General features: G+C 37.4%; 1 protein-coding gene across 1 annotated transcript in view; it reads left to right on the plus strand.

Moving 5' to 3' along the window:
- The window catches only part of vstm2a (V-set and transmembrane domain containing 2A), a 60,064-nt gene extending 46,676 nt beyond the window's left edge, over positions 1-13,388 (plus strand). Inside the window, exons 3-5 of the mRNA XM_087788785.1 lie at positions 2,795-2,845; positions 3,532-3,868; positions 12,523-13,388. Coding sequence (XP_087644911.1) covers positions 2,795-2,845; positions 3,532-3,868; positions 12,523-12,599 — 465 coding nt within the window. The 3' untranslated portion in view covers positions 12,600-13,388. The remainder of the gene's footprint in view (positions 1-2,794; positions 2,846-3,531; positions 3,869-12,522) is intronic.
- Positions 13,389-15,241: the final 1,853 nt, after the last annotated feature.

The raw sequence follows: 15,241 nt of genomic DNA on the forward strand, positions 1-15,241 counted from the left end.
ACAGAGTTTGTATTTAAGCTCCAGTAAGTGAATGAGGAATGTTTTTCTAATCCTCAAACAGGTAACCCTTCGGTAGGACCACATTAGTGCTCCTACTCTCCGGAGTGGCTCAATATATGTTCATAAATCAATGTGCTCTCTCCCCAGTCTCATTTGCATTAAAAGATGTATCTATTCATTTTACATGTTTGATCTATCAATCAATAACTGCACTCCGGATAGTAGCTGTAATGAATAAAGGAATATCTTAGTGTATCTTATCGTATTAGAACTAATGAGTAGAATTAAGGCTGGTATGTTGGAGCTTGATGTACGGTTAAGCTAACCGAAGAAGACTGTGTGTTAGCATACATTTAATGAATAAAACACCTTCCATGGTCCAAATATTGTGATAGTTAATTGCAAATTGTAAAGAATATGGGAGTTAAGCTTTGGTCACAATATAATTTAATTACTGATGGGTTGATAAATCTCCATGAAGCAGTGTCCTTACATTTTTACACTCTGCTGTTAATCATTTGCTTAAACTGCTATTCTATTGAAACCTAGGTGTAGGTGACCCAGTGGCTCGGAAACAAATGCATTCGCGGTATCCCTTTGTGTTGCCCCTGGGTCAAAGTGAAAGACCTCCCTGGCTTCCAGAAATACATATGCGGTGGCGGAGGTCACCGTGTCACCTTGACCTCGCAAGAGTTAACCCTGTAGACAACACAGGGGGTAACCTGAAACACCTTTGTTTTTGACCTTCGATTCACCTCAACCCTGAGATAACACAAGGGTTACGACACTTTTTCATGAAATCCATTACTTGTTTGAACCACTGTTTTGCCTGTAAAGTCAACCGTTCCAATGTTCTTTTAACATTGTTAGATAACAAATATCATCACAATTTGTTTTTTTCAGTTGTATGCTGTTTTTACACAGATGAAAAACCTGCCTAAGCTCATGTCTAACCAATCCTGAAGATCAATTGAGATCCATTTTCACTTTATTTCATATTAGCTGTTGACAAACAAACCAACAGACTAATTGTTGAAGCCAACTGCATTTGAGGGCTTTAGTGACATCTGTATTACATTGTAAAATATTATAATATTAAGTAAATAACTATAACACACACTTAGCTTCTTTTTTTAAATTTCCTTTCTTAATTAAAATATACATTGGGAAGCGAAGGGATACTGTTAGCCTTGAGGGAATGTCCGTAATGAATAGATTAATTAAGTAGAATGTAATTAAACCCTTTACTTAGCTCTAAATTCTTTTGTCACTGTTACCCATAAATGTAAGTGGCAAGTGGACCAATTGTCCTCCACTGATACACTTTTTATAGTTCTCAGGTGACATTAATAGACCTCACAGCTGAACCAATATATTCAATGTGAAGTCTGTAAAAAAAGGAGGGTGAAATAGATGACTTCAAATAAAATGAAGGGAAGACTATGGGCAATTAATTCTAGCCTGCAATAAAAAAGGCGTCTACCTCAGTACACTGACTCTTATCAGCTCCATCTGCGGAGTCCCAGCGTCAGACCCATGCATACATGCTGGCAGACAATGATATGAAGGCTGGATTCTCCCCTACCCATAAAACTTGAAGCGACTCTTTCTGACGCATGCTCTCACGAGAAGCCTTATTTCTATCAGTCATGGCGGCAATATCCTGTCCAAATGTCCTTCAACTCCAGTGCTGCTTTTTTTTTTTTCTTTTTGCTAATACACTTCTCAGCTTTTAATATATATGTTTTTCCTTTGGCAGACATCCATTTGGCAAACTCTATGAAATTAATCACACAAAGCCTGGAAAAAAAAATCAATGTCCAGGCTAAACGTTAGGCTGAGCCATTATTCCCAACTATCTGTATGACATCACACTGTAACTAATTGGATGTATTTGGTCAGTGCTTCTTTACTACAGTGGCTTCATAGATATGATGCTTTAAACATGATAATGTGGGGATATATTGGCTTTTGAATAGAGCTGTGTCTCAATCATGTAGTTTATTTTTTGTTAATACTAATCATCTTAATCATCAGCAGCAGGATACCCACATTTTTCACAGTGAAAACCTGAGGATGAATTAACTGTTTTTTTTGTCTTGTGTAATAATAACCTGGCAAGCTCAAAATTGTGCCTTTTTAAAAAAGTCATTAAAATATTTTCCAATCTCAATTCTTTATCCCATCATAAACTTGTTAATAAAAAAAAAGACGAATCATTTCTTCTTTTTGAATTCCTCAGCTTAGATATACTGTATTACTGTAATAATAAATAGATCATACTAGTTGCGTCCTTAACAACTAAATTCATACTAGTTGAGTATAAATCATCATTTGCTTGACCTTATGGCAGAACATAAACATCGGTCGTCATCCTGAAAATATAATCTAAATATGGTTGCAAATATCATGATTCAGTTTAAAGATCCAACATGAACGTTTTTTTGCCAGGACTAATATTTAATATTGGATTAATTTTTAACTGTCATGATTCAGTGTTTTCCGAGTAGAAAGAAAAGCACAACAAGGGCCTCTATCTCTTTCTGTGAACAAATGTTCACTCGGGTGAAAACGGATAATTGATGATAGTGCAGTTAATGCTGTCACACTATTCTGGCACTAGAGGAGACAAGAACACTATTTAAAAGTCCTTGAATTGAGCTTTTAACAAGACTGACTCATCTGTTGCACAAAATGTTTCAAATCCAGTTTAGAAAAGATAAGTATTTGTTGGTTTCGTAAGTACTTATATGCTGTATTCACTTTTAAACAAGTTTTTTTTTTCTTTCCTCAGATGGAACTGACATCAGAGTTTAACTATGACGACGAAGGAACAAAGATAAGTGTAAGTACTCATATTCGAAACATGTTTTTTTAACCGTGTGAATACTTTATTTATGCTAAACAGGCACTCATTTCTACTGTCTATTACATTTTAAGTAAAGTGGATTGATTAAGTAGTGCTAATCTATAACAATCATAATTGAAATGTTTTTTTATGTGCATTTATTTATTCATATATTATCATTTGTACATAAAGCATTTAGAGTTCCTTTTTAAGCATCTTAATCCAGTTGTTTAATAAAAGTCTGATTTAATGAACATTAATAAATCGAATTTTGTCTCTAATTACAAATTTAAGATGGACATGTCAATCATCTCAGAAAATTAAGGGACACCTTTAACACTTCTTACCGATGTTAAGTCAAATTGGAAGAGAAATAAATCAATAAATGAGATGTTATGTTGTTGAAGTAAAAGTATGTGCTACAGTAATGGAGGTCAATGAATGGTACATTTTGAAATGGCCGCCATGAACTTCTCGGTGTCTTGACTAAGCCTGATCTTTCAGTACACTGAGTACTTCAGCTAGTCTGCTGTATATAAAACATTTTTAAATGCTTAAATAGTAAGGGCAATAGTAAAGGAACAAGAAGCAATTTTTATGAATACGGTAATCTGGGCCTGTGACATATTTTATCTGTTTTCATCATGTCATGACACTGTGGTCTCTCTTCATTACTCTTACAGACCGTGAAAGTTCAGGGCAATGACATCTCACACAAGCTGCAGATGTCCAGAGTCAGCAAGAGTGACGAAGGCTTGTACGAGTGCAGGGTGACACGGGCTAACTACGGCGAGATTGTGGAGTATAAAGCCCAGGCGTGGTTAAAGGTTAACGCCACTGCTAGGCCTCGGCGGCCTCTGCCACCTCCAAAGAAGAGTTCCCCGTTGCACCTGACAGACAAGAAGCCGAGAAAGTCCAGCTCATCTCTGGGACAGGAGAACATGAGTTCAGACCAGAGGGTCTCCTCCACATCCACCTCCCAGTCCTCCTCCAACACAGCTAAACACAACTCTGGCTCAGGTAACACTCGTACTGCATGGTTACTCATCTTGTCTTGATTATCGTTGTGAATCATGTCAGGGACTGATCTGTAGCTTTTACAGAAGGTTGCCGGTTTGGTTCCAGGTCTGGAGGGAGTCAACTCGCAACCTTTTTGTGTGGAGTGTGTATGTTCTCCCTGTTTTGAGTGGGTTTACTCCGGGCACTCCAGTTTCCTCCCACAGTCCAGAAACATACAGGGGTTGATCGGAAACTTGGAAATAGTCCGTAGTTATGAGTGTGTGTGTGAATGGTTGTCTGTCTTTGTGTGCTCTGTGACAGACTGGCATCCTGTCCAGGGTTTCCCCCGCATCTCACCGAAAGAAACTGCGACCCCCATAAGGGAACAAACAGCACAGAAAATGAACGAATGACTGTTGTGTATGATCATTGCAAAATACACAGTCAATGTGTCAAGTGCAATATTAAAAACATAATTTAAACTATTTTTGACAGATGTTAACACCAATTACCAAATAAAGAAATGTGGATTTGTAGCGCCAGTGTCAAAGGTTAATATAATAAATCCTCCTGAAGTGTGAGAGAACTTTAAACTTAAGATGAGCTTTGGTATTTAGAGATGAAAAAGAGGACTTGAATAAAAGAGATATATGTATAGGTTAGGTCTTTCACATTTCTAAGTGTTCACAACAACCTAAAAACGTTTCCTTTCATTTCCAATTTTTAAATATTCTATTCACGCTAGCATGTCAATAATGCTATCAAGCCTCAAGAATATTTATAATTTTGTATTTCACGTGTTCCCAACCTGAGGTTGCCACAACAAGTAATTCTATTTTCGGAGTCAAATTGACAAAAATAGCGTATTAGTGTGTCAAGAGTCACAGGCTGATGTAACATCGAGATTATTTATTTTTTAAATAGCATCTTTCAGACAAAACAATCCAACAGAACTTTTTCTTTTCGTGCAGCTGGGTAACCAGTGCAAAACAGATCAGTACCTGGCCCTGGCCCAGTGGTTGATTTGAATTGACATTCTAAAGATATATTCAGCTCTACATTGGTATCTTCTTGTTCAAAAGGCCCTTGATTCAGTTTCCAATATCAGCTACAGAAGTTCCCCTGATAGATCTGAGTGAACCTTGGATTAAACATATGCGTCACCTGATACATACAGAAGAAGTACAACCTTTTATGAGACTGATCTACATGAGAAAATGTAAAAGCATGAGTAGTAGGTGCGTGTACATTTACAAAACTGGTTTCCAGAAGTCGTCTCTCTCTCACACCCCCGCGCAGCAGATGTTCCGTACCTCTCACTTGTTGTTAGCCTTGATTGTCTACAGCTCTGTCCATGTAAAGAAGTGCACAGTAAATTATTTAGTAAGCAGCGCCACAAAAATGGATTTAAAGTTTGGAAAAACAAACATTGCCTATGTTTATCAGTGGAAATGTGAGACAATATATATATTGGTTGCTAAATTTAATTTCCTGTGTCATGTCTGCAGGGATCCATCAACAAAATTATAATTTTGTTTAGAGTACGTTTTTGAGGCAGTGTGTATTTTTGTTTATTGTTGTTGAGGTAGACTGTTTTGATTTTCAATACTCAAAGTTCAACTCGAGGTCAATTGCTTGCCTCCAGCAATTCCAAATGTTCCTTCAGGACACATCTAATTTGCGCTTTCGACCAATTCCTGGCTCTCTACAGTGGCTACTCTAAGAGTTAAAAAAAAAAAAAAATCGTTTAACTTCGTGGCTGTTTTGAACAGTGATATTGATATATAAATGCACCTGCCGTAATAATCTGGCAGAGGCTCAGCTTGGCTCCTCCAGCGACAGACATTTTAGTGCAGCAGGCACCTGCACGAACTGGCAGCACGATGAATAACGTCCCAGACATATGCTATTTTTACCTCTTCCAAAGCAGCATCCCCATTGTCTCATTAAAAGTATTGGTTTCAATAGATATCATTGAAAAATAGTCTTTAAATGATTTGGGAGTCAAGTTATTTACTAAAATGACTATAAATGCTATTTTTATTTATGTGTTTTTTCATTCAATAAACCAAATGCGATAAGGAAATTGGTGTCATTAAATAAAATATGTAAATGTATGACTTTGAATATAATTTTCTATCAAAATCTGAACTAGTATTTGACTTAATTTTCTTCATTGCATGAAAAAAATTATTTATTTATTTATTGTTTATGCTGCTTCCTCCATTATGGGGATGGCGATCCCAGTTTCTTCGTGCAAAAGGCGGGGACACCCTGGACAGGACGCCAGTGTTTCACAGGACACGCAAAGACACAAAACCATTCACACACTGTGTATTGTGTTTGATTGTTAAAGCGCTTTGTGACCCTGATCTAGAGAGGCTCTTTACAAATAACCTTTACTTACTTACTTACACACACACACTCACACCTTCCTTTCCCCAAGTTGCTATTTATTTTTATTTATTTTGGAATTGATGGATTTTCCACTTCAAGGTCAAATGTTGATGCTTTAAAAAATTCAGTGTTAGAAAGTCATATTCAAAGTCCAACGAAACACATTGACCTCCATACCCAGGTATCATTTTTATTACCTGTTTCCTTGGCAGCTCGTAACAGATCAAGAGCACTTCTTTGTGGTGTTGAGACGTGACATGTTATCCTGTTATTCTAATGTCATTAATTAAATTATTACCAGAAATTATAGGTTTGTTATTTAATTTCAGATTCACACAGTTTACATTCAAGTATATACAGATAAAAGGTGGTAAAGACTAAAATCCACCAGCTAGTATAGCATTATATAATTATGTTTCGTAGAAGGGCTTTGTAAGTGTATGTCAATAATTAATATATTACCCTGGAAAAAAAAAACGGCAGAGAAGCAGATCTCATAAATCAAATGGAATGGTGGACATCAGGATGACGACTGGTTAATTAAAGGCTTTGGTAGAAGATCCACATGATAATTAGATGAGTATTGATTTTTCTTCCTTGAGATGTGCAGAAGGCCAAGTTGAGTGTGGGGATGGGTAGGTTATGAGTTGAAAGAAACACTAGAAAAAAAGATGTGTTCTTTTGTTCTTTTGCTCTGATGCAGTTTACTAGCAAAGTTTGAGTTACATTTTGTAATCATTTTTTTTTAAAATTGTGCTTTATTTCTTTTACACTTTAATATTGTTAAAGGGTGCCCGGTACTTCTGAAAGGAATTGGTAAAATGATGGCCGCCTCTAAATCTGCCACCGACAAAATTAACCTATTATTAACTTTGGAGAATTAAACAAACTGTTCTTTTGCATTGTTCATTCACTCAAGTATTCCAGCGTTCACTTTTCTTAAAAAAAGGCAAAAAACAGAATGGTAAATGCTTCTTAGTTAATTCATTTCATGAGCAGGGCTTACTTGTCAAAAGGTTCAAACACTCAGAACCGCCTGCTGCGATAGTCTAGAGTAAACAGCGTGACTACTTTGTGGCAGTGAGTCTTCTCGTCTCCGTTTGTGAAACTGATAAATGCTTCACTCCTCGGCTCAGCCACCTTCTCTGAGGGGCAGCCAGGCGTTGGCACTAAAGCAACTGAGTTCTGTCACGGGTCTGCTGTGGTTTGAGGGAGATGAGCAACAACTGGTAAATGGGTTAAAATGACATCCAACCAGAGGGTGAACATGAATTCTATCTTTTCTGCAACGTTGCGTCTGTAAACAATGGAGCAAGTTGGAGATGGGACGGATGAGAGCGTGGCTGGCAGGGCACTTTGAGCAGCAGCTGAGTGGTTGGCACACAACTACTCTGTATCAGTGTGTCAGCTGCTGTTATATCACACCTCTATCATTTCCGTCTGTGTTGTTTTCTCAAAGCTCTCAGGCGAAAAAGGGATGAATGCAAAAAACCAAATAAACAGAAAAAAATACAGAAAAAATGTCCCTAATGTCATACTTGTAACCCCCCCCCCACAAGGCATGCGCGAGGGACGACTAAATATGGACTCAGCTGGATTGCATAAGCAGTCATCCGAAGTAACGAAAATAAAAGAGCGGAATCACTGACCTTGTGGCTGAGAACCACCCGTTCTTTAACTCGCCTCCACTCTATGTAACAAGGGAGACGTCTGAACACTCTTCTTCCAAGAAAATAACAGTAATTACATATATGTAACATGAACTTTTGGTTTTCCAGCTTTTTCCCTTTCAAATTGTTTTTGTGAAGGATGTTATCTGTTGGTATCACCGATAGCAATAGAGATGGGTTGGTGAGGCCTCATTAATACAGTGATACATGATACAGTGTATTTATTTTGAAAGGCCACTAGATGATAGATGGAAATTTATATCAGGTTTCATCCAATAAGTTGTTCAGAGACAAACTATGTCAAGCAGAGGATCTCTTGCCATCTAATAACAACAGGATGGTCATCTGTAGCTATATACTAGTGATGGGTTGATGAGGCCTCATGAAACAGTTGATGACAGTATATAATATTTGGCCCTGATCTATTAATTAAATCAAACCTGGCATAATTTGTAAAACCTTGAGTTCCATCTAGTGATCATGATACCTCATCAACTGTTTAATGAAGCCTCATCAACACTCCCCACTATATGCTGTTAAGAATGAAAGGGAAGCATCAGAAGGGAACTTAATCTAAATGGCTCTCTATTTTTATTAACAAATAAATGTTTAAAAACACTATAAATAAACTTTGACCACATCACAGTAACACAGGGAATTTGTTGTGGTGCGTTCAATAGTGTGGGATAAATATTATTCACACAAAAAACAAAGGTTTTCTTAATGAAACTGAACTAACTTAAACATTTCACGGCACAATACATCGTCGGACCTCTTTTTGTCTTTTGCTATCACACCTTTGTTTCATCTGAATTCAATACGAATCTAAGAAATTGTGTAATGGATCTGGGAGATAAAAAATGTTGGTTTTCGCTAAAAAGAAGTTACAAAAACTAGACTACTCTGAAAACTGTTCAAACATTAAGTGACTTTCAAAGGATACTGGACTACATTCAAAAGAGTAGGGATGGGACTGAAACAAAGAACAAAAAGAAAAAAGACAAATATTAGACTAAGAAATAGAAAAAAAACAAGTGTGTAGTCTTTTTTTCTTGTTATTATTGGTTTTGTGACTCACAAAACAAACAAACAGCTTACTCACAAAGCTTCAACTGTCTGTCATTACAGTAATAGCAGATCAGTGTGGCCCATTAGAAAAAAATATTAACAGCTAATGAATGCAACATTGTGGAGGTTATGGTAAATGTGCTACACAAACCAACCTAGGATTTTTATTAATAAGCTGTTGAAAGTCATGTGAAAGTATGTGAGGAATGTTTTGATGGATACAAATGCAAAGCATTGCCTTTTTAAGTGAGCATCTGAGGCTTGTTTCTTTGAGGCTTGAAGAATGAATAAATAGGATGAGTTTATGAAAGCAGGTCAAGAGCTGAACGATGAATGATGTTGATTTCTTAAGAAGTTTGTTGGAATGACACAAACGCAGCAGGGTTTTGAATTCCAATTGAATGTGAAACAGTGTGATCAGGCTGTTGAAAGTGACTTACTTAAATGACAGAAATATGTAATTGATTGAAGTCATCACACGTTTGCAAACCTTGTAACAAATTCAATGGTGTCTTTGTAAAGTAAGAAAAAAAAACAAGATGATGAATGGTGTCAAGATAACTGTAGTATTAGATTACGACCAAAGGAACGCGTCAGATATGTCTGAGGTAAGCAGACAGACATTGAAGAAGCCCATCAGTCATCAAGCATCTAGTTTCACAACATCAACGATCTCTCCTGCTTCGTCTGCTGCAACTCAGAGAAAAGGGAAACGTGGAAAGGAAGCCAGTCAGGCGGAAGAAAACCAAATGGCACAAAGCCAGTTGAAGATCCCAGCAGAAGGCCTTGTGGTGATTCACTTTCCTCCCATGCACGACCCTCGCTGGCCTGAAATTGATATTCCACATCACCATTTGACTGAGCCAGAACATGGCGGCACAGCATTGCATTTTGTTTCCAGCTAAGTAGGACAACACTACAGATATTAGCTACCAAGCTCAAAAGTTATCCAGCTCACAGGAATACATTATCCTTTTAAAACCTCATTTTTGGGTGTATTATGCTACAATTCAATTCTGTGTTTTCTCTCCTCTTTGCTCAGCAATTGAAAGTGCAAGTGTTTGTTCTTCTCTAAAATTAGCAAAAGGACAATAAAAAAATAAAAAAGTGTGTTTACCTGTGGCGCTTTGAAGTAAAGTGCAGCTCAGGGGGAAACAATAAAACGAGGACATTCAATTGCTGCAAATAATTATTTTTCTTGTAAACACATACATTCATTAAAACCACTATTTATCTTAGAGTAATGTTTGATTATCTTGTCCGATTCTTGTTAGAAGTGTTGCATCCTTTTAACATAAAAGTTGTCTTACTTTAATGAAAAAAAATATATACTGTTTGTATAAATAGATGATGCCGAGTCCAATGTTGTTGCTCTGTTGACAATTCCTTCTTTAAAACATCCACCCAGAATCATTTTTACAGACCCTTGGGAGACACCACAAATTACATGCATTACACCACAGGGTGTTTGATACTGTACAATGATCACGACAGGGATAGTGCGTTTGATGACACCTTTGCTTTTCTCCTACAAGAAAATTGCATGCATGTCTTTGAGAAAAATCTCTTTGCCCGTTCTCATTATCTCTGCATGAGCACAAGCCTCGGAAAAAACAACACACATCTTGACACGGCTTGAATTGGAATCCAAAACTTTTCGGTGTGTCTCCTCCTCCTCCTTCCCAAGATCCAAATATAAAGGCAGTCACGTGCAAATAGCTGTATGAGTGCTTTTTACATGTCTGCCGCTATAAACTGAAGCCCATTGACTTGACAAAGTTGCAATAAATACCAGTTCCCCTGCGACACGGTTCAGCATTAGTCGCCTTAAATAAATGGTTTTGCTGTCTTTTAAATATAGCAAGGCTTGCGCCGGTATATTCTGGTATTTTATGATGATATTAATCACAAATTGCACTCAGTCCTTTGAATACAAAATCAGACGCTCTTGTTATTACTTGCTCATCCTGCTGGTTTTTACTGTGTCGAACGCTCTGTCTCTCCTGGAGTTTTATGGTTCTGTTTTTTAAAACAAATAATAAACTCCTGTGTACACTTGGTTATATATTATACATTTAACACAACCATCTGCATTATCTAGTATATCACCAACATTGAATTAATATATTTAACCTTAGTGTACGTAATTCATTTTAAAATAATACATAATTCATATGATGTGATCTTTAAGTTACAATAACTTTCAATCAAAGGTCTTGTACCTTTCCGGTGGGCTTAAACAATATAAAATGTATGATTAAAGTTGAATATCTCTCTGGAAAATACTCGAAGACTGGCAGATTTTAAAAGACAAAGGCTAAAAAAAAAGCCAGTATTAAAGGCACAATTAAATTAACAAATTTGATTTTTTTTAAATAACCATTCAATACATTCTTCTTTTTGGTTCATAGGGAAAATGTTGTGAATGTGTTCAGAGTACGTAAAAGTCAGAAACAAACTAAGAAAAATGATCAGCAACTTTGTGTCCTACTTCAGCCAACTTGGGAAAATCGTCGACTTAAAATCCTTGTGGAGTAGATTATCCGCAAGCATTAGCGTTGTTGTTGTGTGCGTTGCTTCTGTTGTTATGACTCTAAAGCATTGGCATAGGGCTTTACATTTTTTATATAAATGATAAGACATGTTGACGTTTGTAAAAAAAAAAAGATGAAGATTCAAAGTTTTAAAACATACTTCTGAACGCTGTCTCTTTGCATTTGTGTCATGCTTGTTACTCTTGGCTGGAGGCTGATTAATTATTCTCTGTGTGAAGGATGTTTTGGCCCAAAGTGATTGCCGCTCCTCTGTGGCAGTCCTGTTCTCCAGATAACCTCCAGCAGAATACGACAAAATGAGGGTCAGAACCATCCACACACATACCGAGCGGCACAGCCATTTCTGCCCTCATCCCACAATCAGCGACAAAAAAACGGGTCGTGTCTGAAGACAAATGTGCCCTGCTTTCCCTTATGTCCACATTACCTTCTCCGGGAAGATGCTTGGCTCAGTAATCCATGAATGTCACTTTGATTTAGTGTATACGTCAACTTGGGGGGAAAAAGTGCTTTTGTTACCGTGTTAGTCAATGCAAGATTGTGAGGCTCAAACATGAGGATGTTTTGAAGAAAATCATCAATATACATTTTTGAATGATGCCTGGAGGAGACATTAATGGCAAGCTTACATTTAAAAGAGTTGGTGGTGAACTTAAAGGGCAACAAAGGTAAAAAGGCCACTCTCTTGATTCCCTCACATGTTTTAAATGTTTTAAAGTGATTTCTGGCGAAAGAGAGGTTACGAGAGCAAAGTCCATTATGACGTAATTATGGCTTCAATCCTTCTCCAGCCAGCAGTTATCACGCCCCACTTTGTTTATACAACAGGTCCCTTGGAGGTTGATACTTCCGGGCATGATTGACCAATCGCAGAAGAGTGGGTGTCCTTATTGCAAACACGATTTGATCTCCAGAAACAATGATAGATAGATAGATAGATATTCCCTCTTGTGCAGTCACTGAAAGTGTTTTCTTCTGCCCGCAGGTACGAGAATATCAACCATCCATGGAGTGGCTCTGATCCTTCTGGCTTGCGGGTTGGTGAGGGATGCCTTGTTATAATTGAGGAACTGACGTGACCCATGGCTCCGATCTCACTTTCCTCGTTTGCTCTTAAAGTGAACACGCAAATTTGCCTGTATAAATGACCCCCTGACATCCATCCTCTACGGCATACGGACAGCACAGTTCCCCTTCATTTTGTCAGCCATTTCTGTATTTGCACCAGGCACATTGCCATCGGCACCTTTGAGCTCCATTCACCCATGATAAGCTGGAATAACTTTTGTACAGATGACAACCAACACAAAACTGAACTGAACTGCCAGAGAAAACTCATAAAAGAAATGAGTTCAATATGGTTTTGCTGTTTTCTGTCCTGTGTTCCTTGCTCAAATGTCAACATTTACAAGAAGCATATGTGTATGGATATATAAATATGCTTCTTCTAAATAGCTAAAGTTATTGTATGTGCTGTAAAATTAGTCAACACCTTTGAACTTCAATGTGAACATGCCCTTTCAAAGACTAACAAGACAAAGATATTAAGCTACATGTTAATTCAGACTGTTAACATTAGCCATCGGGTTGGTCATGTGTGTCATTCTTTCCTGATGTGCATAAATAAACATCTTGTCAGTGCTACATATAAAAGGTATGCATGCTACGGAACCGAAGGCTTAAAGAATCGTCACGGACATGGAAAGGAATCTGCAGAAGGAGTTCAGTGTTACAGTATGTTGACTTTAGCTTTGTTTTGATGTGCTAGCTTCTGTTGTGTAAAGAAATTGAACTGACCTTTGTCCTTTAATTTGTATTGCATCCTAGTAGGAATAAAATGAATGTCACACACTTTGACTCAGCCAAAATTCTGCCCATTTGATAAATGATAACGCTTTGTAATTTTCCCCATCCTGGATGAACACACATCATACACTGACGGTTCTATGGTTTGTATCAGAGTATTTTTCCTCATGTAGAACATTTATAAAAGCTAATGACAATCCTTTGTATGCAGGTATATAGTATTCATTTCAACGACTATTTCAGCAAAATTATAACCGAAAAATAACCCAGTCTCCATTCAGGATGACCCCTTTTTACTTCACGTCAAAAGGACAGGTTTGACAACGTAACGTTTTTTGATGTCTTGTACGTGGTAAAAGATAATGGTTGTGTTATGTGGAGTGTTCTGATCTTTAAAACAAGTTGTAATTACGCAATTAGTTAGTGACCTGTGCAATTGTTTTCCAACACTCATTTTTATGTTCACACTGCTTTTATTTTGTGTAAACAGTCTCCAATGTTATTTTGTTCCTTGTCAACTATAAGCTTAACACCTACTGATGGACTGATGAAGCCACGTGAAGCACTGTCCTCGTTTTCAAAGGTAAATTGGCGCCGCACTGTGTGACAGTTAGAGCTAAAAAAGCTTAAAAAAAAAACTTCGCTACAACAGAATGTGCCCTCTAGTGGCCTCTGAAAATAAGAACACTGGTTCATAAAGCTTCATGTGCTCATCACTACTTAATGGTAACGCGAATTTGCCTGAAATGTATGGCAATAAATAGCAAAAAGAAAAAATAGCAGCATTATTTTAGTTCAAAAAAAAAATCTAATAATCAAAAACTCAAAGGAAAGAAGAAAGAAGGAATGAAAGTTATATGAACTTTCCCAGTTCTCCATACTGTCCATCATTCAGGTTAGATTTTGCTCTCTGACGTAGTAGCATTTTCCACAGCATGGAAAGTAAGTTGCATTGAAATCAGAAGAATACATTAATTTAATGAATATAAAAGGTTAAAGAATTCCACTGCGACATTTGATAAACTACAAATTCTTCGATTATTTTAATATCTTATGCCATGACTGTATTTCAAAAACAGCATGAACGTAATCTGTGCATAACTTTGATATCGTGAATTACATTTAACCGCCCCGCTGGTGCGTCCGCAGCACTTCTGTTTAACATTCATCAGCATTTGCAAAGAAGTGTTGGCTTGTGTTCCTGCTGTAATGTCAAGCTCTGCTCACTTCAGGTTCCAGCGGCCAGTGTGATGTCCAAATTAGCAGGTTTGTTTGCCAATTCCTTCGGCGCTTTAATTTGCTGATCACACTGGGAGAGCATATTTAAAAATGCAAAGCTACTTGACTCCTCAAATTGTTCACAGCTCGCACCCACACATAACGCCCACGCCGCTTATATCTTATCAACGAGGTTTGTGTTTCCAAAATTGGCGAGTGCTGGTGTTGATTTCCATCTTATTCAATGTAAAAAGAAACAACAACAGGTGGGTTGAAAAGTAAGGGTCAAAGGGACAAATCAGTATTAAACATAAAACTAACTGACTCATTTAGAAAATAATTGTCTGTGTAAAAGTCAGAGTTGTAGTTCAGTAGCGTGTCTTTGGTTCTGAAAGGTGATCATATTTTCTCTCTTGTTATTTTAGAACAGCAAATGTTTTTTAGTGCTTAGATGGTGGCAGCGTCTTTCTGCTGACATTCATAGCCAAACACTCTCTTGGCGCAGCTGAACTGTGGACAGATAAGAACCTGTTGAGTCAGCGCCACAGTTCAAAGGCTAATTGTTAGGTTTCGGCATCGCATCAGTGATGTCGCGCCTTCAGCTGCTTCAAGCTTTTGAGGACAGAGTGTCGTCCTAGTCCAATCCTTTGGATTCTTAAAAAACCCAGGGAGTAATTCTA

The sequence above is a fragment of the Callionymus lyra genome, chromosome 4, assembly GCF_982586985.1.
Source record: "Callionymus lyra chromosome 4, fCalLyr1.hap1.1, whole genome shotgun sequence".
NCBI lineage: Eukaryota > Metazoa > Chordata > Actinopteri > Syngnathiformes > Callionymidae > Callionymus > Callionymus lyra.